Source organism: Monodelphis domestica, chromosome 2, assembly GCF_027887165.1.
Source record: "Monodelphis domestica isolate mMonDom1 chromosome 2, mMonDom1.pri, whole genome shotgun sequence".
NCBI lineage: Eukaryota > Metazoa > Chordata > Mammalia > Didelphimorphia > Didelphidae > Monodelphis > Monodelphis domestica.
Window position 1 is genome coordinate 396,161,023 of NC_077228.1, and position 26,059 is coordinate 396,187,081.

Genomic DNA, 26,059 nt, shown 5'->3' on the forward strand with positions numbered 1-26,059 from the left:
CAATTCCCCTAAAGTTCAGTATTTCTTATTTCACTGCTTGCATTTCTCATCCCTGATTAGCACTAGCATGCTGCTGTGGTTATAAATGGGATTCACCAGACTTTTTTATGATTCATCCATGAAACATATTTCATGCATGATACCTTCATATAAGGACTAAATTTTTTCCATTTTCATTCTCTTAATCCATCGATGTTAAATATAGAATGTATCCCCACTCCTTCTCTTTGGGAAAAATTTGGGTGGAAGCCAATTAACAGACACTTCCTTAAAAAAAATACCTCTCAGTTAATCTACTTTTATATTTTCTGATAAAAAAAAAAAGCTCCCCAAACCCTAGGAGATGAGAGGAAATAATTTCATCCCTGTTGTTGGATGTCTATAATGAAAGCCTTGGAACAAAATGATAAAGATATTTTGAACTGCAGCAAATTAATAAGTAAAATAGTTGGGGGTTTTTGTTTGTTTGTTTTTAAACCCTTACCTTCCATCTTGGAATCAATACAGTCTATTGGTTCCAAGGCAGAAGAACAGTAAGGGCTAGGCAATGAGGGTTAAGTGACTTGCTCAGGGTCACACAGCTGGGAAGTGTCTGAGACCAGATTTGAACCCAGGACTTCCTATCTCTGGGCCTGGCTCTCAATCCACTGAGCTACCCAACTGCCCCCAGGAAAATAGTTTTAATTGGGAAAACCCACAGAGGAAAAGACCAAAAATGGGATGTCTTAGGAAGAAATTAAATACTTCTATTTTTTCTAAGATCAAAACAATCCAATTCACTTCCAAGTAAATGTGTCATTATTCTAGAGAATGCCAGAGATCATGAATTTGAAGAGATGATAATGTGCAAGTTGGGAAATTCATAGAAAATAACATTAAGGTAAACCAAGCCATTTTTAAAATAGTTCACAGATACTCAGTCTAGTAATTCTGAGCAATTGACAGAGACTAACTCCAAGCTAACAAGTAGCTAGTGGAGCTATAAATGTTGGGAATTTTAAAGAAGGAAAAAAAGTAGAGTGGTTTAAAGATAGAGAGCCACAGTCTTCCTTCAAGTTGGGAGACCATGATCACAGACCACATAGGAGTTGTCTACTATATTTTTGAAAATTAAGAGTAATCTTACAACAGACTTACAACAGTTACAGAAGTTAAATACTATTAGGGCTTTTGCTTTCTACCATATATTCAGTACAAAGAAGTAATTAACTTTGCAGAGATTTATAAAGCAGAATGTGAAACATTCAAAAAAAAAGTTGTATCACATATTCCCAAAAAACTTGCTGTAGCGGAAGAAGAAAATAGAGAAGAGGGAAAATATAGCTTGCAAAATAATGGTAAGAGACTTGCCACTATATTTATATGGTGGTTTTTTAAATCACCACTTGGTTTTTCTGACTCTTAGGTGTTTAAAAAGCACTTCAAGTAAAGAACTTAGTTCAGAGATTCCACATTTCCCTCATTGTTTGGAGTTTATTCATATGTTTGTTGATTTAAGTCAAATGTTTAAGAGTAAGTACCTTCTAGGACAACATGATTTTGCTGCCACAGTTTAAATGACAGAAGGAATAGAGTCTTTTTTCTCTTGAGAAGTAGGAGTTTGTTTTTACTTACTAATTAAATCTAGAATTCTCACTTCTAAAATCTTTGTTCTATAAATGGGATTGCATTCAAAGGCTAGTGTAAGTGGCTTATTTTAAGACTAGTTTTCAATACCATTATTGTCACCACATTGAAGTCTTTTTGTTAGTTCACAACTATCCACAAGCAGGAGGACCTTGATATTCTTTATGTCAGTGTTATAAAACACAGGAAGGGGGACTGCAAGGCCATACATAAGGAACTCTGTGGAGTACATATTGACTTATAAAACCACAAATTAACATTATCTATATTTTATTTTATTTATTTTCTCAAACATTTTCCAATTGTGTTTTAATCTGGTTCTGATAACACTGAGAAGAGTGCTTATTCTGCCTATGGTCCAAGAGCAAAGCAGTGTGTTTGGCATCTCTGCTTTACATTATCATTGATGTTAAATTTCATGTATTCTATCAGTTTACTTTTTTCAAAAAGCATAGAATCCCAGGTGCATGGGAGATAGAATTCCTTTTTACCCTCATTGATTTGGCAAGAACATGATTTGCATGAAAAGCTTAGAAACTTTTAAAAAGATAGTTTGCCTAGTTTTGGAGGATTTTCATTTTTGAAAGAAGAATGATCCTCAATGTTTTCTTTCCTTGAGGAATCTCACTCCCACTAGATAGAGCTTTATAAATTCTTTCATTTCTTGGTGTTTTTTCTTCTTGTGAACTTTATATAGACCAATCCTTAGTTTGCAGAATCACAGAATTAGAGACCAGAAAGGTTCTAAGAAAGAGTTCATGTACTTCAAATCCTTCATTTTATAAACAAGGTAACAGAGGCCATGAGAGGATAAGTGACTTGGCCCAAAGTCTTGAAACAACCTTTTGTACTCTTCCTTCTCACCCTTTCCCTTCACTTTCATCTTGGTTATGTTTTCCATGTTGTTTTATGGCCTTTCAGATTTGCTTTCCTCTTATTGATAAAATATTTTTCTTTGATTTTCTAAAAGCTGAGATTTACTTATGAATAATGTATTTTCATAATTTCTTTTGATTCTTTTTCATCTTTGGAATAGAGATCTTGTGATTCTAGTGTTAGCTATTACTCTATAGAGAATAATTTTCTTTTTTCTTTTTATTTTATTTTATTTTTATTTTTTTTTTTAAAACCCTTACCTTCTGTCTTGGAGTCAATACTGTGTATTGGCTCCAAGGCAGAAGAGTGGTAAGGGCTAGGCAATGGGGGTCAAGTGACTTGCCCAGGGTCACACAGCTAGGAAGTGGCTGAGGCCGGATTTGAACCTAGGACCTCCTGTCTCTAGGTCTGGTTCTCAATCCACTGAGCTACCCAGCTGCCCCCGAGAATAATTTTCTTAATAGGGTCCTTTATGCTTCTTTTAAACTTTATTGAGATTGTCAAAATTATAATCACTCTAAAAGATTCTGATTAAATCTCTAATTGTGGTGGTCATAGGAGAATCACCTGATATTGGTTAACTTCATACATATCATAGCCAACACAATTTAGATTATATACCTTCTTGGGGGTTGGGAGGAGAAGGAAAAAAAAGAATAAGACATGGATTTTTGGACATAACTAATATAAGAATGTTTAACTTGGATAAGCATATTTTATATAATTAAATTTTATTACAAATCATATGTATTATAGTTTTGTAATATGAAAATCTTGTATATTTGAACTACATCTCCCACCATCCCTTTCCTCTTTAATCCCCATCTTGCGTGCTTGCATATTGTGTATAGTTGGATGTTTTGTCCACCTTTGCTCTCTTCTCCCTTATGCACAGTCTGGAAAAGCCTCTCTTTACTGTAGGTCTTTTTCTTTCCTCTACTTCAAGTGATTATTAATAAATCTTATAAAATATAATAGAGGATATTAATTTTTAATCTTACATAGTTTAGTTGAATATTTTGTTATGAGAAATCAAAATAAATGGTAACAAAACATTAAGATAAAAGAAATGATATAGTGCAAACATCAACAACATGGAAATAAATAGGTTCTGATCAAGGACACATGTAAAACCCAGTGGAATTGCATGTTGACTATGGGAAGGGTTGGGGGGAGGGTAGGGAGGGAAAGAATATGATTCTTGTAACCAAGGAATAATGTTCTAAATTGACTAAATAAAATTTTCAAAAAAAAAAAAAAGATAACAGGAATGATAGAAACATTTTGATTTTTAAAAAATATACCTCAGGAGCTACCTATAGATACATAACTATCAAAAATAATTTTTTTGAGATAGCAAAATGGTAACAATATGATACTACTATGAGGTATCTCTTAAAGGAACTCCAGATGTTAACAAGTCAGAAAATCCAGATTTTAGTTCCAGTTCTATATAAACCCTTCCCATATGTGTGTCCTTGATCAGAACCTATTTATTTCCATGTTGTTGATGTTTGCACTATATCATTCCTGTTATCTTAATGTTTTGTTACCATTTATTTTGATTTCTCATAACAAAATATTCAACTAAACTATGTAAGATTAAAAATTAATATCCTCTATTATAGTCTGAGTCTAAGGAGATTTCTTTTTTCTTTCAGAGTTCCTTAATATGAAATCTTCTTTATCATATAATCTTTAATTAAATGACAGCTAAGGAAATGAAATTTTTCAAAATGGAGAAAATACTGAATGGAAGGATCGGGGAATAATGGCAGAGATTGATAGCTGATAAGATGACTTTTTTGCATGCTTAGGTCATATATGTAGGTCAGTCCAGCTGTAGTCATGTATTTAGCAAAGTGTTACTAAGTACTTGATATTTGTCTATTTGAGAGGTATGCTAGTGAGGCTATTAAATATCATATTAGTAATCACAAAGGTAAATTTTGGACTCTTATCTTCAAGAAGCTTATTCAAGTCAGCAGTTTTTAAGCTCTTACTATGTGCAAAGCACTAACAAAACAAAAAATAGTCCGTATCCTCAAGGAATTAATGTACTTTTTGGAGTCGGGAAACAACATGTGCACATAGAGAAGGACAACATGAAAAGGAAAAGAGCTCTCACAAACCAGGGGATTGGGAAAGGCCTCTTGAAGATTCAAAGAGATGAAGTAGAAGAGTATACCAGGCATAGAGGGTATCTTATGAAAAGGCATCGGAGAAAGAATTCTGTGAATTCAAGAAAGAGTAAGTAGGTCAGTTTGTCAAGAAAATAGAATGCATTAGGAGGAAGAATGTGAAATAACCCTGGAAAGGAAGAATGAAGGCTGAATTTATATTGTACTCTACAGACAATAAGGAGCTTCTGAAAATTCTTGACCAAGGGGAATGGCACAGTCAGATTTGTGTTTTTAAGGAGATGATTTTGGCCACTGTATAGAAAATGGATTGTAGAAAGGAAATTCTAGGCATAGAGACAAATTAAGAGTTATTGCAATAGTGGGATGAATAATAAGGTTTTGAGGTCCTAAACTAGGGTAGTGGCAATGTGAATAGAGCAATGCTGTGAAGATAAAAACGACAAGATTTGATAATGGCATCTGGAAGTGGAAGGGAAATTAAGATAACTAATTTAAAGATGAAAGGGTAATTACTCTCTAATAATGAAATAGTCTTATCTATTAGTAGGTGATAGTAATTCCAATAAAAAGTATTTTGAAATAAATATAAGAAACAAATTTTTAATTTTTCAATTTACTTTTATTTTGAAATTAACAAATACCAAATAAAATGGACACTTCCCTAAAGAGAGGACAAAAATAAGGAAATGTACATGAAACCGTACGTCTCTATTATGTACAGTTCGTCTTTCTTTTTATGTGTGCAATATAGTAAACTTATAGCTTTCAAAGCTTTCCTGCTTTGTTTGGGCTTCTTTCTATTTTCTTCTCTATTTAAAAAAAAAAAAAGATTTCTTTCATTCCTTTCCCTTGCTTTCTTTCCCTTCTTTTTTAGTCTCTTCCCTTGCTTCTATTCCTTCCATCTTTCTTGCTATCCTATCTTTTATCTCCTTCATCTCTCCAACCTTCTCCTGATTTGGGAGAGAAGAAAAAGAAAGCCCTTGTGACATATATGCGTAGTTAAGGAAAACAATCCCAATTGTTTTGTCTGAAAATATATTATGTCCTGCATATTAAGTCCATTATCTCTTTCTCAAAAGGTGGCTAACATTCTTCATTGTTAGCCTAGTTGGTCATTGCATTAATCAGAGTTCTCATATCTTTTGGTTGTTTTTCTTTATATTACTGTTGTTATTTTATGAATTATTATTATAGTTCTGCTCACTTCAATCTGTATCACTTTATCAAGTCTTCCCAAATTTTTGAAACCATTCATTTTCACCTTTCTTGTACAGTAATATTCTCTTACATTCTTATACAATCATTTGCTGTGTCTTTGCTACTGCAGAGTTGCTATATTTTTATACATATGATTGCTTTTCTTCTTTAATAGTCTGAAGAAAATTAACATTTTTCTACTTCTCCCTCATTTTTAGTCTCCAGTCTGACAAACATTTATTCTGTTTTGTGAGTCAATGAAAGAGGTGTGTCTAGGAGATTCAAGGTGGAATCCAATTCATCTCTGAATATTTTAGCAAACCAATCATTTTTTTCTTTTTTACTAAAATGTGGTCCAATAAAGCCATTATATTTCCAGTGTTGTCAAATTCAAATAGAAATAGGGGACATTAAACCATATAAGGATCCTTCAGGTGGCACATTGACTAAGAAAACTATATGTTAATATTATCTATTTTCTATTTAATTTTGATATATTTTATTAAATATTTCCCACTGACATTTTAATCAAGTTCCACACTCAGGGAGGATTACCAGTCTTGTGTTTAAAACCTCTGTAGTGGACTATTCTAGCCTGCACCAATCTCCCTTTCACTTATCAGAAAAAATGACATTTATGCTTTCTGAAGCACTTATTTGAAAACTTATCTTGTACCATCTTGTATTGTCACTTAAATACTTCAGTGCTTCGCATTTGTCTTCTCTACACTATATGTTAAGCTCTTTCAGGGTATTTCTTCCAGAACTTGGGTTAGGGAAGATCTATGATTTCCTCAGCATAAGGAATTTAGATGAACTCTGAGGTTGTTGCTTAAGATTAAATGACTTTTCCAGATCAGATAGCTAACAAGTGTCTGAGGCTAGATTTAAATTATGAGCTTTCTGACTTCAAGCCTAGCACTGTGTCATAATGCCATGCTTCTTAGTGCACATTAAAAGCATGGAATATAAGCTATATGATTAGACAAATGTGTATAATTAATTAATTTTTGTTTAGATCCATGATTTCTTCAGTTTAAGGAGCTTCAAGTCAGGAAACTCCTATCAATGCAATTTAGAAATGTTCTACAACTTATGAATTTGGAGTTGTTGTCCAGAAGTTTTCCTTTTCCATGTTAGTTTGTCCTGCTGGTCCTAGTCACTTTAGTAAGAATTTAAAACCTGATGTTGATGTTCCTATTAACTGGGATAATAGATTTAAAATCAAAAGGAATCATCTGTCCCAAACTTCATTTTATATGTGAGGAAACTAGGCCACAAGTTAAATGATTTGTCATCTAAATAGTAAGTAGCAGAACTAGGATTTAAAACTCAGCTTTTAGTTTTTCCCCCCACAACATTACACTTGATACTTAGTAATCCACCCTGAAAATAAGACTCCAAATTGTTTTAGTGATAAATGTAGTTTGCAAGGTAGTTACCTAAAAAAGAGAATCTAAGAACAGTTCATGATATTCTTCCTTTTTTTCTATCCATTTCTTTTGAAGATTTAATTAACCTGCCAGTTTTTCAATGCAGTTGATGGCATGAGTCACTAAATTATTTTTGAATTCAAATCTCCCAGATGGGAAATTAACCAACTAGCTTATAAGTTAAGTGGATAATGGCATGTTTTAATGATTCCCTGGGAGACTGTTACAGGTAAGTAATTTTGTCTTACCAGAACAGGCATGTTTTTAACAAAACTAATGTGGAGAACATATCTCTTAGTTATTTAAACAATGGCATTTGCATTGCATATGACATGAATATAAAATGTTCTTAAATTTGTGATTTAATTGGTGGTGGTCACATGCCTGGAACCATGGTTGAATGTGCTGTCCAAAAGGCTTTGAATTCAGGAAATGTTTTATTGGGTTAAGAAAAACAAATTCTAAGTATCTGAAAGATTTTTTTTTTTAGTTTGCTCTTCTCATATATAAATGTTCTACTACCTTTTTCTAGCAAGACTCATGAATTAGGTTTTATTTATAACTAATCTATATTAGGATATATGGTTTGTTATCAAGTCATAGGGGAAATTAGCCTGGACTATATAAAGTAGTTTATTCTCTAAATATATTTCAAGTGATGTGTTCCATGTGGATGAACCTGATTATGTTGAACAGTTTTTTGAAATTAGAATGGAATAATTGCTTTATGTCTAAAGTTATATTATAAGCAAGAATAATTTTCTTTATATGAGATAAAGAGAAAAGCAATAAATGTTAAGTTTAAAATAGGGTACAGTCTCTCCTAGGGGAAAACATAAAAACTTTTTAAGGAATTGGTTTTAGACTTCTTAGACTGAGTTCTTTGAAATAACAGTAGGAAAAAAATAGAGAGTTAACTCTAAAATACAAGCGGATTATCTATTGTGGCTTTAGCCAGTGTGCCTCTTCCAAAACAAAGATAATCTATATTAAAATAGTTAGTCTGTATAGCACCGTATGATAAGTAATGGGAATATAATTTGAGACTGTCTTTTTGTTTTCGTTGATGTGGGTGCTCCTCTATCAACACACATTATTAATCCTCTAGGCCTCAGTTTTCTGTTCCATTATTGTCTACATCTTTGATCTATACAAATTATATGCCAAAAGCTTGAAAAGGTCACTTTCTGATTCCTGACCATTTTAGGGATTAGAATGATGCATGAAGCTTTCTATTTGTTGTCTGCCATTCACAGTAGGTGACTGACCCATTTTCTTTTCTGTCCATACATATTATTAATGATGTTTTGTATACCACTTCTTACATGCAGTTTATATCTGTTAATATGCTACACCATGCTTATAATCCCCTTAAGTCATTCTCTTCATGTTTATTTTTCTGAAATCAATTTGCCTTTTGTGGTTACATGACATTTCTAAATATATTCCTTTCTACTACTTTCTACTACTCCACTTTGCTCCAAGCAATCCATCCTTTCCAATAAAGATTTTTTAAAAAGTGAAAAAGTTTCACAAAACTGACCAACACATCAACCATGACTAAAAGTATATGGATAGTTCATATCTGTCATGTCCTGTAACTGACATGATGGAAGGGAAGCACATTTTTTCAACTTTTTTATAAGCTCATTGTGATTACGAAACTTTTAATTTCATTTCATTGTACTTGTTTTATACACCGTTGTTATAATCTATATTGTTTTCCTGGTTCTGACTTTACTCTGTATGAGTTCATGTAAGTCTTCCCATGCTTTTCTGAATTACTCATTTTCATCTATTCTTTTGGTATAGTAATACTTTATTCACTTATCTTGTGAGAGAATATTGACTTTAAATCTGTGGGTTTTTGCAGCAATGAACAGATTAGGATTAACTATTGAAAGAATTATGCAGTTCTATGCTAGTCTATCCTAATTCCTATTCTTGATACTGTGTCTCACAACTTGCCTAAGATCACATAATTTTTTGTTTGACATTATTACACTGGGGATTCATTGAGATAGAAGTACCCTCATATCCAAAAATATTTTCAGAGAAATAGTTGTCTAACCAAATTTCCCTAAGGGGTATGTCTTTGCATTTACATTTTTCCATGTAAAACTTCATTTCATTACTTTTAACCCAACATTTTAGCCTGCCAAGATATTTTTGGATTCTGAATCTGTCATCTACCATGCCTGTTACCCCTCTAAACTTCATATTGCCAACAGGTTTGACCTACATGCCATATTTATCTTGATTCAAGGCAAATATTTTAAACAGCACAAAGAAAATCAAAGATCTGTGAATCATTTCACTAAACACCTTTTTCAAAATTATCATCAAGTGATTAATGGCTACTCTTTTGTCATTTAGCCAGTTCTGAATTCATTTAACCATCCTGTAATATAACCCACACCTATCCATTTTACTCAGAATAGCATAATAGGTCTTGTCAGATGCTTTGCTAAAATTAAGGCAATACATAATCTGCAGAATTCTTCTGATCTGCCAATCTGATATTCCAATTGAAAAAGGAAATGATGTTGGTTTCAAAGGCCTATTGTTAGCAAAACCAAGCAGGTTTGTTTCTGATCACCGATTTCTTTCCTATATGCTCATTAGCCATCCCTTTAATATTACATAATAGAATTCTTCTGGGAATTGAAATTAAGTTCACTGGTCTCTAATTTGCACTCTACTATGTTCTGTTTCTTGGTAATCAAAATTACATTTGCTCTTCTTCAGGCTCTAATATCTATTTTCTTTCATTCCATTTAAGATCATAGATTTAAAATCAAAAGGAACTTTAGTGAAAATTAAATCTATTCCCCTCATTTTATAAGTGAGATAATTGTGACAAAAAGAGGTTAAGTGACTTGTCTACTATCATATAGCTTGTTAGTATCCATGGCAGAATTCAAACCCAGATCTTCCTGATACCAAGTCCAGTGCTCTATCCATTGTGTGATGCTGCCCCATTCTGGATTTCAAAGATCATGGAGGCTCATCGATAACCTCTACCATTTTTTTTCAGTAATGCAAGACACTATTCATCTGTAACAAGTGACTTGGACTTACTACAAGTATCTAAGTGCTCTCTTACTTTTTGTTTCAGCTCCCTGAAGTTTATTTCTATACTTATCTTTGGTTTCTGCACCTCCCTTGACTATTTTTTAGCCATTTATATTCTGTCTTTTCTACTCCAATGATTACTTTTCTTGCCAAGGAATACAAACAAACAAACAAAAAAATTTTCATGTAGGAGTTCTGCCTTCTCCTTATATTCCTGTTCACCCTAAGTAGTACAGTTCCCTTCCTTCTTTGTTCTCCTTTTCTTAGATTTAGTACCCAAAAGTTCATCTTTGTTATCTTCAGTGTTCCTTATCAGTCTTAATTTATTTTGAACTTTATCAACCATTCTTTATAGATAGGATTGTTTCTTCCTTGTTATTCATGCTTTAGTTCTGTACTTGCTTTCATCTTTGGTTCATGTCTTTTCAATACCTAAGTTCCTGTATGAATTCCCTGTACATCCACAATGATTTTTTAAAACAACTCTCTCTTTTCCTTGTTGTCAGAATCACTTCTTTTTGGGCTTTCAGAATGTCATATTTGAGAAGTTCCCACCCATTCTGGATGACATCTCTTTTAAATTTTAAGCCATGGACCTTAACTATATTTTCTCTGCATCTTTTTAAATATTCTCTTCAAAACCTGGATTTATTCTTGGAAATATTGGTTTCATTTCTACAATAGAATATAAAAGGGATTTGTACAAAATATTGTCAATGAAGGAACCTTTTCCCTTTCCAGCAGGCTTCCATCATCTCCTAAAGGACAGTCCTATTATAGAACTATCCACGGTGAGATTACCCAGCAAGGAAGGGAATTCAAAATTTATTTTAAAAGGTTACAATATACCCTGTCCTGCCTGATTACACAGTTTTACTATACTACTTTGATTGAATTTCCTCAAAAATAAAAGTCACAGATGATTTTTTAATATTTGTCACTACTTAATTCCCAGTGATTCAACCTCATTAAAAAAAATTGCTACTTCACTCAGCCTCTTGTCTTCCACATCCAATCATTCATTACTTTCTCACTGGTCCCTTTCTTTCCAGTGATCTAGTGAGTAAAGTAGCATTTATTAATAGCCTACCATGTACCAAACACTTTAAGAGATCGATTCTTCTACTACTAATCTCATTAGTCCATCTTTTTAGAAGATATCTTTTTTTTGTATATTTATTGTATATTTTGTATATTGTATATTCAGCAATCATCAATGATCACAAACAATTCAAAATAAACAATTCAGGAGCACTGCATATGAAATTAGAAACTTCTGCCACATACAGTTTTTTAAAGAATATGTAAGCTTAATAAGGTAGTAACAAATAACTATTTGTTGCCTATAGTTGTCTACACTTTCCTTGCTTTATCTCTGTGCTCCTTTTTAAATGCCTTTTTGATGCTTTTTTCTCCATTTCTGTCATTACCTAGCCACCCACTTCTCTCTTCCTGAGTAGAAGCTCTCCCAAGCCAAGCAAAACAACAAATTGGCCATTTCTGAGAATGCGTGTTTGGTTCTGAACCCCTAGTCTGTTCCCTCTCTGCCAAGAAGTAGAATACATGTTTCATCATCAGTCTTTTGATCATTGGTTGATGCTTTGATTAGACACTAGATTTATTTTAGCCTATGCCCTAACTTTCCACTTCTGTATCATAAATTCTAAGATTAAATGGTCCCTTTCCAAGTTCCCATCATTTCTACTTTGGAAGTTTTGTTCCAGAATATGTTGCTTTTATTAGGCTTTCTACATTTTGGAATAGAAAATTATCATTCATAAGTTATTAAATGTTCACCTTTGTCAAAGAGAACTCTTGCTAATGTTTGGAAAAAATGAAGTCCCTAGTCATTGCTACATCTTGCCACTTTACTAGGTTTTTTATCTGTTTCCTGAATTTTCTTCAACTCTGTGATTTTAGGGTCATCCTCCACCTTTGCTCTTCTTCTTACATTGTAGTTACCCTTTATCATAACAGGTATTTAGCAGCATTGTTGCTAAAAACAGGCATTTATGAAGCATTTGTTGAGTGCCTGGCACCATACTAGACCCTGGGAATACAAAGACAAAAATGAAAAAAATTCTCTGCTTTAAAGGAGCTCACAACTGGAATGACGTCCAGGAATTGATGCAGAGTGAAAGCAGCAGAACCAGGAGAACATTATACATAGAGATGGGCACACTGTGGCACAGTCAAATGTCATGGACTTCTCTAATAGCAGCAATGCAATGATCCAGGACAATTCTGAGGGACTTAGGAGAAAGACTGCTATCCACATCCAGAGAAAGAAATGTGGGAACAGAAATACAGAAGAAAAACATGATCGATCATGTACTTTGATGGGAATATGATTGGGGTTTTGATGTTAAAAGATCACTCTACTGCAAATATGAATAACATGAAAATAGATTTTCAATAATGATACATGTAAAACCCAGTGGAATTGCTTGTCAACTATGGGAGGGGGGAAGGAGGAGGGATGGGAAAAAATCATGAATCATGTAACTTTGGAAAAAGATTCTAAATTTTAAAAAAGAAAAAATAAAGGAGCTCATACTATGGCGAAGGAAAAAATCATGTTCACATATAATCAAATGCAACCTAAATACTAAATACTATCTTTAATTTTTTTTTTCCCAATTACATGTAAAAAGTTTCTAACTTTTCAAAGAATATTGAGTCTCAAAATCTCTCCCTCCCTTTTCTCCCCACCCCTACTCCCCATTTGAGATGGTAGGCAATCATATAGATTTTATATGTGCAGTCATGTGAAATATTTTTCCATATTAATTTTTTAATTAAAAAATAAGTAGGAGAGACTCACTACCAGCTTATGTGATTAGGAAAAACTTAATGTAGGAAGTGGTGGTATTTGCAATGAATGTTGAAGGAGAGTATAGGCTCTAAGACATAAGCAGAGAGAGAGTTGATTTTATGCAGCGAGAAGAAAGATAGAATGTCATGTGTGAGGAGCAGTATGTTGGCAAATCTGACTGGAATATGCAGTGTGTAAAGGAAGTAATGTGTAATACATGTAGAAAATCCTCTAGCTTGCTAAATATGTTTGTGCATTTTTTCCCCTTCTTCCTTTTGAATTTAAGGCCATTTTGATTTTCAAAATTTAAGGCAAATGTATTTTACTAGTATTTATTAGGTGCACTCATTCCCTGTTATAGTTTTGGTGATGTTTGCTTTGGAAATCAAAATTCCATTCTTAATCAACAGCTTTTTAACAAAGTGCTCAAATATTCCTTTCTCATTCGAAGTCCTTGATTTCAGTGATAGAAGTGATAAAAGGTTATCTTTATTGGCAGGATGTAAAATAACTACAAGGACATTAAGAATTTTTTAAAGTGTGCCAAAACATATTTCACAGAGTTGTTTAGGCATGAAAAATATCCTTGAAAAAAACTGGTGAAGATTAAATTGAGATATTGGTTTGAAATGAAAGAATATGGAGAACAAGAAATCTTCATGATATCATGGCTGTGGCTCAACGTGAAACTACAGTTACCTAATTTTTATCAGAAAACTTTTGGTATAATAATCTATATACTAAATTATTTCTATAACTATAATTAAATCATTCACTTTAAGTGTTAAGAAACATAAACTCCCAAGTAAAAATATGGTAGTAAAATAGTATTAAGTGCAGAATAAATTATTTCCTTAAAGTTTAAAGAGGTTTTAGAATCTATACTTATTTTATCCATTAGCTTTTTAAAAATTCAGCCCACCTTTCCTCCCCATACTATACAAAGCATCATTTGGCAAAATATATAGATTATGTCTTTCATGTTTCCTTATTTAGCTCATTCTCTGGAGGTAAACATTCACAAGTTGCACTTCAAATATTAAATCTATAGTTGTATATAATGTTCTCTTGGTCCTACTCATTTCACTCTTCATTATCTCATGTAGTTCTTTCCAAGTTTTTAAAAAAATTAATCTGCTTATCATTTCTACAGCTCACTAGTATCACATCACAATATTATACTATCATTTGTTTTGTCATTCCCCAATTGATGGACAACCCCTCAAATTCCAGTTCTTTGCCCCCATAGAGTTGCTATAAATATTTTAGAATATATAGGTTCCTCTCCTTTTCTCCTGATCTCCTTCTATTTCTGGGTCTAAAGATATACAGTTTTATAGCTCTGTAGCTTTAATCCAAGTTGCTCTCCAAAATGGTTATATCCTATTCCCACCAACAATGTATTGGTATCTCCACCTTTACACATCCTTCCAACATTTGTCTTTTATCTTTTTGTCTTTTTAGCCAATTTGCTTTCCTTCTAATCTTGGCAACATTTATTTTTATAAAAACTTTCCAGTTTAATATACTGAAAATTATTCATTTCATATCTCCATTAGATTTTAAAAATTCATTTGAAAATATAATTATTTTATTTGGCATATTTTGCTATTTGACATATTTTGGCATAATCTCAGCATTTGATTTTGGATGCTTTTTATTTTAACAAATACATTTGTCATAAACAGTTCTTTTAAAGGTATTTGAAATCATCTGAAAAGAATTGAAAAGCCTAAAACCAATGCAGAAAAATTATGACTGAAAATAGATTTTTGAGACCAATATCTGTGTGTTTTCTCACATAAAGTAGTTTTCTTTTTCACACCAGTTTTGTGACTGGTGCTTTTTAGTGGGCCTTTTATTCAAATTCTGACTTCACTTTGATAATACTGTGAATTTGAGCTTTATTGCTGACAATATGGAGATGTGTTTTGGGGTATTATGTTTTGTTTTTGTTTTTGTTTTTTAAGATACATGCTCATTTGCCAGTAACAAGAGGCAACTCATTAATGCCTATAGAAGTCCATTCTGTTTGAATTTTACCATAGAGTTTACCCATCTACCTTACTTTCTGACTACTGTAATGACATCTACCTAGAGTTAAAATCAACTAAATTTATTCAATTGTTACAAAATATGTAAATAATAACATATCTGTGATTCTAGCAGTTTTTGTTTATCTTTATTGTCATCACAAGATTAAACTCAGGTGATCTTCATTTTAGTAACAGATTATGTTCCAAAAATTCAGCTTTAAGCTTGTTGTTTAGAAATCAAACCAAACTTTTATTATAGTCACAGTGCTATATGTTATTTGAGGACCTTGGAGCAGCCTAAAATAGCGTTCTTAATTCTAAATGTGCCTAAAATATTGGATTGTATTAACATGCAAGATAATATTTCTATGGGAAAATGTTCTCTGAAGTCAAAAATAGGATGCCAGAAGCCTAAATTCCACCCTACCCACATTCTTCCTTAGTATCCCATGCATATATGTCCTTGTCCAGGGTCTCATCAATTGAGTTAAAGACAAGGTTTTTGTGTACCTTAGGCAACTTTTGAAATTCTCTCACTCTATCCCTTTTGCTAATGTTTACTGTAGTTTATGCCTCCCTTATAAATACATGCAACATGATATCAAAAAGTTAATGCCTAAATGCTACAGAAAATATAATTTTTTTTAAACCCTTAACTTCTGTCTTAGAATCAATACTGGGTATTGGTTTCAAGGCAGAAGAGTGGTAAGGGCTGGGGGTAAAGTAACTCACCCAGAGTCACACAGCTAGGAAGTGTCTGAGGCCAGATTTGATCCTAGGACCTCCCATCTCTAGACCTGGCTCTCTCAATCACTGAATTACCCAGCTGCCCCCAGAAAATTTAATTTTATCATTCAAAATGTTTTGTGATTACTTTTTCTTTTTCTAAATCTTCATTAACTGTCCTTTTATTAATATGTTCTCTAATATTGCCAGGAATAAAAGTTAACTGACTGGGGCAACTCATAAATTCAACATTCTATTAAACTACTTTTTTGCCTCATAGTAAAAATAGTAAGAAATATCCCTTTTCTTTAAGATGTTGAAGGTTTTACTTCTGAATTTTTGAAAAATGCTCCATTTAAACTGGAACCCTCAGCTTAGTGTTCTGTTGCAAAACCATCTGTACATTTGCAAAATTTGAAGCATAATCACTCCACCTTCCTTTAAGAATTAGTATGGTTGTCAAGTTGCTTGAACATACATGTTTTCTAGAAGGCTGTAAGGATGATTTGTTTCTCTTATGTAAGACTTTTGGTATCGAGGAGGTTTATGAATTGGAAGATGGTGAATGTAGAAGGTTTAAATCTTCACAATTTCTCATAAGGCATTTTGAAAATATGAAATGGTTATTAATAATTATGAAATCAAGGACTTTCTATGTACTCTATGAGTATTATTTTAATCACCATTGCTGCTATATTATATAAGAAAACACCATATAAACCATTTTTTTTTTCATCTATCTTTTGCATAGGTCCAGCTTGGCCAAGCAGAAATCAAATGCCCCATCACAGAATGCAGTGAATACTTAGAGGAAACAACTGTTCTCTATAACCTGCCACATGACGATGTCATCAAATACAAGTACTTCTTGGAACTCAGCCGTATTGACTCCAGCACCAAGCCATGCCCTCAATGCAAGCACTTTACAACCTACAAGAAGAAAGGACATGGTCCAAACCCTACCAAATCGGAAAACAAATACAAAGTGAGCATGCTCACCAGAGCTATGGATTAGATGTCACAGGCTAGGAGCAGCCAAAGTAGGACAGCATGTGGTGGGCATTAAGTGGGCTTTCTTCTCTTACTGGAGTCTAATGTAAGCTATGTTTTAGAATATGGTTCTGTAGTATTATTTCCCTACATAAACATTCACGTCCTGGAATAATTTCATATATTCACAGATGTCATCATGGTTATGTTCTACATACACATGATTTAACTGCTTTATTTGTCCATTTTACTTCAAAAATATCAAGAATAATACATAAATACAAAATTAAAGTCTAATATTTAGAGAGAGAACTGTTTATAATGTTTAAATCTTCCTGTGTCTATAGCTGGGTTATTTTTGTCTACCTGTGACTCAATTATTTTGCCTCTGCTCTTATCTCAGTTTGCCCAGAGTAGTTGTATTACTTAGAATCTTGAACCCTTGGATTATGTTTCTCACAATTCCCCTTTCCCTTTCCTTGGTATATAGTAGGTAGGAGGAGAGGGAGGACCCACACCCACTATATACCAAAAACATAAGCCACAGGTACATGAAAGGGAAAAGGGAATTGTAGGAAACATAGTCCACGCTTTCAAGATTCTAATTAATACATAGTAGAAAACTCTTCTAAACTTTAAGATGTTTAAGCAAAATGGCAAGGTGAAGTTCTTTTTGGATTTTAGGTGATGGAACATGCTATATGTTGGGAAGGAATTATAGCACTCACCAAGCAATTTGAAAGGAATTCTACTTTGACAGATAGCTTCCTCCAATGTTTCAAGTGTGGGATGATGTATAAAATGAGTTTGATATGGTTCATTAAGTTCCCATCAATCTTAAAGCTGAGTACTATAATAAACTGCTTTAGACAATTTTAGTTCTTATATTTTCAATCATGTTTATACTTTTGTTGCTTAATGCACGGCACATGATATATCTTATTAATTTGGTTTTTATTATTATAAAATTTATTAATTAAATTTTTTTTTCTCAATATGCCTAGGGATTGGGATTTTTTGGGGGGTTAACAAGTTGTCCAGCTAAGACTAATGCTGTGATGGTGATTTTTAAAAAAACTAATATAACTAGAATATTTCTTCAACTCTTACTTAAATTCCTTTATTCTACAACTACTGCTCCACTTAAATATATCTTCATAGGACTACTTCCCCTTATAAATATTTGTATCCCATATCTTGCAAATATGACTTTATTTTCTCAAATTTTAGAGCATATAATGGAATGGTAAAAATTCTGATCTCAGAAATTTGTAATGTATACTTATTCAACAACATGGTTCTTATTGAAGGAAAAACTTAAAATGTTTGTTCTAACATAAAAGGGTGATGAAGGGAGTTGTTATTAACAGTTATAAGAATTAGAATTTTGCAGATATCACTTCCTCCACGACCACTCAAGATATTGTCAGAATAAATTTTCACAGTTGTTGAAAGGGAAACATGGAGGAAGTGTCTAGATTTCATTCACATTGCTAGAGCCAAAATTTTATTGAATTTTCTATTGAATTCTGATGAAATTTTTTATTGAGTTACTAGCTTTCATTGATGACCTTCTCCTCCTTCCTATTAGAACTCAGTTTTATGTGTTAGATCAATGAAAATGAAGTTAGATTTGTTTTTTTTATTTTCTTTTGAGGATAGGGATCTAATAATTTTTTCTTCTCAGTAAAAAAAGTCAGATGAGTCACTGCTTTTAGGTCAAAGGGAACCCCAGTTCCTTTTTTTACCTTTTTTAAAAATTAAACTATTTCAACCTATGTGGGGGAAATTGAAGAACTCAATACAGTGTGCAAGAATAGTACACCTTTATCAAATTGAAATTGTCAGAATATTTAGGAAGCATGATGTTGTTAATCTCTTTCATCCTTAATGAAAGAGAAAAGCCCTATTAGTAACTGACAGTAGCATACTCCTGTTCTCTGAAATTCCTATAGTATAAAGAAACTTGTGGATGAATTCAGCCAGTACTAAAGAAAATAATAGTTTTGCTATTATGATTTCTGTTATTATTATTATTATTAGTAGTAGTAGTTTTACATAATATCGTTCTCTAAAAAAACTCAGTATAGTTTTTTAAATTGTGTAATTCATTTTTTGTATAGCTAAATTATGTAGGGTAGGTATATATCATTGACCATATTATTCAAACAAAACCATTATCTGATTGTTTAATAAGTGGCAAACCTGGATGCAAAATCCCATCCTCCTCATTTCCATTTCTATCTCTTGGGAAGGTAACTATTGATTGCCATTAGTATAAAGAATGAAATTGATATGCAGATGGACTTGGTCTATCTAATCAATCCAGAGTCTCAAGTGTAACAGAAAGATGTAATACAATTTTTTAAAATTTATTGCTTCATTTTTTCTTTCATTTTTTAATAGATGGATTTGGGGAGTTCTAATCCATTAATTAAATACAATTTCATCAGTAATACAACCTACTTACTAATTCTTTAGAATTCAAAATAACTTTTCTGTTTGAGATGTTTCCCCATCTTGCCAAGGCTCACAATGCAATAGCCAAATGGAACTGGTCCCACTAGGGATTATCATAGGAGCTTTGACCTCCTTTGTTTTCTGAACCCTCTTTAGGCAACCCAGTGCCCCACCCCACCAGCTCCCAGAACTTGAGCCTAATTCCTAACAGAAATCCAAGTGATCTACCAATCTCTGCCTCCCCAGTAGCTGCAACTTTCAAGACCAATAGGTGATATTGGTGCCAAAATGTAGGTTATATAGATGGAATAAATAGTTGGGAACTGGGAATCCTAATCTTCTTCAGGATCTTTTCAGGTTACAACATTGAATTGCAAAATCTGAGGAAGGCATTGCTAGGTTGAGCATGGTGCCTGAGGACCCAAGAATGATAAAAGGCATACAAATTGAAGATGTGTCTAGGGCTGGGATTCACCAACTAGATTCTAGGGATCTGGCATGTGTGAGAGTTGCTCCCTATCTATATTCTTTGCCCCTCTCATCATCTTAATAACTCCTTTGTCTCTTAATTTTGAGGAAGTAATAAGCTATGGAACTCTGCAAATTACATAGTTTCAATTCTTTGTAAAAACTTCTTTGAAGCTTTTATTATCTGAATTTTGGCCACTTGGGAATGCATTTCTCATTTATCTTTCTTTTTTCCTGTGGAACTCACTGTCTTCTATAATACTATTTCACTTATGATCTTATATTCCCAGAACCAGCTAGTACTATTAAATAAGGTTTACCTATAATTTAAGTTAGTTATTATTCTTTCAAATGTATTGATATAATAGCTAAGCTCTAAAATAATCATCAGTTCGAGAATTTATGGAGAAAATGAATGGTGCCAGTTAAGTAAGATTTTGACCACCATATAAAATTATATCAAAATATCAAGCATCTTGATTTCTAATATCTATTTAAAAATAATGTTTGCTATTATCATAATCATCATCTACATTTTCATTATTGTCCAGTATGTTACTTGGAAGTTGTGGCTTTTTGTGTTTATAAATGTAAAACAAGAAACCCCAAAAAGTGAAAATAAAAAAGAGTAAACAGAATTACAATGTATCAACTAGCAATAATAAGAACTCTTACATATATAGGCTTTATTCTTTTAGGCTATCAAGAAGAAAATCTTCAAAGCAAAAGTTTGAATAAATAGATGTTTCTCTATTTCACTGTGCTCTGAAAGTCATTAATCCCTGTTGTATCAGAGCAAGGAAATTCCAAACCAAGGAGATTTTTCCAAAAGGAGGCTTGCTTTTGACCAAACCCAGGCTCATGATCTCAAATGGATTATTCTATGTTTCCCTGTGATTTCAACTATGCTGCTTCTGGTACCAAAAATTTTTGTCTTTCTAAGAAACATCATAATTGCAATCTACTAATTTTTCTCTTAAAAAATTCATAAACTCTTTTCTCAGCTCACTTAATCACTTTCCCTGACAAGGGGAAGGAAGTAGAGAAGAAAGTATTATAAAAAGAATGAAGTACATTTCCATAAACTATCAGGCATTTAATTTTACATCTTCCATTCAGTCCAGTTGGGAACTATAAAAGAAAATCCCTTGTCTTGTATTTGATTGGGACTTGGAGTATTTAATATTTAGATAGTTTTAACTGGTTCAAAATAAATTTCATTTGGGCCTTTCTGTGATTTATGTGTAATTATAATCAGTTTTTTTAAATGATTCAGTTTTATAAATTCATCCTCAACTTCTCATTCCACAAATATCACAAAATAAAATCTAAAGAGAGGCCCCAAATTATCTTTTGTCCCATCTCAGATCCAGAGATAAAAATGTCAGTATTCTATTATCAATAAATGTGGCTTCTTTCCTATGCTTTGTCTGCTCTAAAAAACAAACAAGCAAACAAAAAGAAAAGCCCTTAAACCTAAGAAAGAATTGTATCTCACAAAATAGCATTAAGTATATTCTCTGCTTTGGCAGATGTTCAGTCAATATTTATATAATATGCTCCAATGATGTGCCAAGCACTGTGCTAAACTCTAAGGATACAAATACAAAAATGAAACAAACCTTCTTGCATGATAGTAGAGCAGAGATTCTTAACCCTTTTTTCTATATCATAAACTCATTTGCCAATCTGATGTAGCTTATGAGCTCCTTAGGATAATGTTTTTAAAAACATAAAATAGAATACATAAGATTACAAATGAAATCAATTACAAAGAAATAGTTGTCAAAATATTTTAAAAGTCAAGAACCCTTATACTATCTCTATATAGAATATATATATATATAGAATATATATCTCTAGATAGAACATGTTTACAGATGAATATAGGATACATAAAAACAAATATATATGGGAGGGGCATTAAAGACTGGACAAAAACAGGAAAGAACTTTTGAAAAAGGTGGCACTGGAGCTTGGCTTTGAAGGGAGCTGGGTGTTCCAAGAGGTAGGAGTGAGGTGGAACAATATTCCAGGTAATGAATAATAGCCTGGTTTGTGGGACAAAGGCCAGAGATGGAATGTACAAGGAACAGCAAGTAAATTGTTTGAAAATTACCTACAGGTTTTCAAATTCCAAATCAGTGGATTAACTGCTTCTAATTAGCACATTTTTAAAATGTGCTTTGGTTCCTTCTGACCAAAGGGTTTGATAAGTACACACTAGCTATTGATGTTGATGTGAGAGACTGCATGGTGTATTAGATAGAGTTGAGTTTAAGTAAGGTAGATCAAAATTCAAGTCTTACTTCTGACCCATAAAGACTTTGAAAGCCTGAGTAAGTCACCCTCTCATTGCCCTATTACTTTCAAAGATTATAAATTACAGAAATTGTGCTGATCTACATTGTAATATGAAATTTCTTTCTAGGAGCTCCCTACACCAAAGAAATCACAAATCTGATTTAAAAAAAAGAAAGATATGTCTACATACTTATAATTTTCCATATGAGTATACTTTGTGCCTTTTTATTCTCTTAACTTTTCTTCTCACACCATCATTTTAAGTTAATGGTATTTACAAATCAGAAATTAGTATATGCATTAACCTTCCAAGGTATGTTTCGTTTTTGAAACACACTGATTCTTCTAGGGCTTAATGCATCACCAGAGTTGGGGAGCTGACAGAAAACAAGTGTAGATTTTTAAATGATTGTTGCTGACACAGATTTCTAAAGGAGATAGAGATGAAATCATTTATCCTCTTTCAGAGAAGTCAGCTGAAATAAACACTGTTATGTCTGTTAGGCTTTATGTTTCACAATCTGTGCTATGATGTTGGCATATTAAATCTTGTTAGAGATACACTTATGTCTGCATTCACTAATGGCTTGTTTTACTAATATCATTCTTAGCTTGCCTTTTGCTTTTCTTAGCTGCAAGGATTTGGGGGGTGTTCTGTTACTTGTGTTTTGTCTACTAAAAATGTTCCAATTAGAGATGAAGCAAACAGCCAGATATTAAAATTCTTCTCAAATTTTGGCACTCAGTCTGACCTTAAAATAATAATTTTAGTTTTTTTTAAAGATACTAAACTCGTAGTCATCAGGTTTCAGCTGGCAAATATACACTCTTAACTGGCCATAGAATTGAAACATCTATAATAGAAAGGTGTCAGAACATGTCTGTAGATATAAATGGAGAAATATAACTGTCATGGCATGTCCATTTTCTGCTGTCAAAGGATCAGATTTCAGGCTAGAAAAGATTGTTTTATTTTATAGATGAAGAACTCATGGCATAGAGTAACAGAATCACATAGCTATGTTGAGTCAGGACTTGAAACCATTTCTTTCTGACTCTATATTTAGTGTCCTATGCCTTGCTTCCTCTGATGTTTTGTAAGATGTGACCCCATTTCTTCTGCTGATTAATACAGAGCTCTTAAAAGTTAGGATAGACAGGAAGGCCCAACAGAAAGGAAATAGCTATAAGATGAGTGTTCATGGGCATTCAAAGTGGCGCTGAAGAGGCTCTTTGCTTAAAAATGTGCTGGTAATGCAACAGGTCATTCATCATTACTATGAAGCCAGTAATTTTATTCCTTGTTCTCCCAATGACATCTCAGTTATCATGCATTACCCTTAAAGGAGAAGCTTCAGCTAATCTCAAAGAGGTCCTTGGACCAAACATCTGTTCTGGATCTTATCATACTGTTCTTCCATCACAACCCTTCTCACCCCCATCCCATTACTGTGGATTATTTTGTAAACAGTTTTAATTGCCTGAAGGTTTTAGAAAGAAGCAGATAGAGCTTTCTGATATTCAGAGAAATAGTCATCTTAAATAGCAAATCTCAATTCTGTTATAGAATGACTTGCTTTGTATAAGAATTTTTCTTGACTGCAACATATATTCAAATGGGTTCTAAACAGTGAAGTTATTATTAAGGTCATAGATTCAGAGCTGGATGGGGCCTCAGAGGACACCTAGTTCAGCCCCTTCATTTTTACAGATGTAAAAGTTGAGACCCAGGAAGATGTTTATTAAACTTCTAGTTTGCGCCAAGCACTGTACTTAGCACTGGGGGTATAAAGACAAAAAACCCACAAAAACAATATTCTCAAGGAACCTCCAGTCACTACAACATACAAATAAGACAAATACACAATGAATTTGTGGTACTCTAGTAAGGTACTAAGATTAAGGAAGACTCTGAAAGATTTCTAGCAGAACATAGAACTTTAGTTAAGATTCAAAGGCAACCAAGGAAGCTAGAAGATAGAGATGAGGAGGGAGGGAGAGAGAACATTCCAAGCATTAGAGATAATAAGCACTGAAACATCAGGAGTCAGAATATTGAGTATGTTGTGTAAGGAACAGCAAAGAGACCCAGGGTGCTGCATCAAAATGTATAATGAGGAGAGTAAGTTATAAGAAGAATAGAATGGTAAAAAGACCAAATTATGAAGGACTTTTGTAAAACTTACACAATATCTTTTATTTGTTCCTGGAGAGATAATAAGGAGGGAGCCTCTGGAGTTTATTGAATAGGGAGAGTAACATGATCATGTCTGCCCATATTCGTATAACTAGTAAATGTTTGAGTCTGAGTTTGATTCAGATTCTAAGTCCAGCTCCTTATCCATTAGTCCTTTGCATATATTGATTATCCCCATGGATTTGAAGTTTCATTAAATCTCATTTGATTATCAAATGTTAGCTTTACTTTCTTCAAGGGTCTGTGATTTTGTCACTATTCCTTTCACTAACATAGATTGTAACCCCCTCTTCAGTTTAGTATTTTTTCCCCCCTATTTTGGGGGAATTGCTTTGACCAAAAATTTCATCACCCTGTGGCTAACTTGGTGAAGTGTGCCTCTCAACTTATCTGATGTTCATACAGTTGATATTCATTGAATTCCTGGGCTCATACTCAGTTTTTTCTAGCTTAGAAAAATGTAGCAGAACTTTTGCCTTTGAGAAACTGGGATCACCTCTGTGATATAATGAGGCATGAGGTCTTTAGTGGAGAAACTTTTGAGTTAGTATATATTTCATTAGGTTCTTTAGACAATATCTTTGCTCAAATACTCTTTTTTATAGAAAAATAAATTAATAAAGGCTTTTTAAAAAAGGAATCAGTTTTAGAAATGTCCTTGATTTTTAGATTTGAACACTGATTCACATTATCATTATCATCATAATCATCAGACTCTTAAGAGTGTATAGTCAATAAATACATGGTACATTTTAAAAGAAAATCAGTTTTTGTCCTCAAATCAATTCATCTTCTTAAGTATGATGATGAATCTCCTTCTCCTTAATCTTCCTGCACTTAGAAACAAAATTTTCCCTTAGGTATTTTTAACAGAATAATTTGGTTGGAAGGGACTACATTTACATCCTCTCTATACAGCCTGACAAGTAGTCATTTTGTTTTCATTTGAATACCTTTTGTAAAGGGAAATTCACTACCTTATGTGGTAGCTACTTTTTTGTGTTATCTCAAGCTGACAGCAAGTTTTCCCTTACTTTCAGCCAATATCTGCCTCTCTGAACTTTTGTCCATTATTCCTCATCCTGTCTCCTGCTTTTCAAAGAGAATTTTTCTGGGTTCACAGTCTTTTGCATGATTTTCTTCATTAATAGAATGACCTCCTGCAGAAACTACAATATAATTTGTTTATTTATCTTGTTTAGTTTTCTGGAAAAACCTTAGCAGAAGGCAGTCACAATTTAAAAGCCAGTGATTTGATTTTCCCCCCGTAATAGTGCTTCCTATACCCTATAAAGAAGTTAGTTGTCATTTCTGCACTTAGATTTAAAATATGAGTTAATATCTCTTATACTTTTGACTACAGTATCATTTTGTAGCCCTCAGATTTAACTCTTGTTACTTTGTAATGTCTGATGATGCCATCTCAGTCTTTAATTTTAAGACATTCTTCATGTATTTTGTTTGCAGACACAAGTATTATTAGATCAGTCGAAGTCTGCTTATTATTGTTCTCTGGTAGCCATGTTTCTTGGAAAACAAGTGAGGAGAGATCTTTTTCCTGAAAATCTCACAGGAATAGAAAAATAGAGTAGCAGAGCAACAGAATTAAAAGATTGGGCAAATTTCCTCCTATTTTAAATGCTCAAAAGTTTTTCAGTGTTTTGTTCTTTTTTGCTTTAATTTTAAAAAAAACTAGGTATATGGGAAAAGTA

The 26,059-nt window shown here is 32.9% G+C and overlaps 1 protein-coding gene across 1 annotated transcript in view; it reads left to right on the plus strand.

Annotated features, from left to right (window-relative positions):
- Positions 1-26,059, plus strand: part of RNF217 (ring finger protein 217) — a 169,612-nt gene that overhangs the window by 78,803 nt on the left and 64,750 nt on the right. The window contains exon 2 of the mRNA XM_007484506.2: positions 16,680-16,913. Coding sequence (XP_007484568.1) covers positions 16,680-16,913 — 234 coding nt within the window. The remainder of the gene's footprint in view (positions 1-16,679; positions 16,914-26,059) is intronic.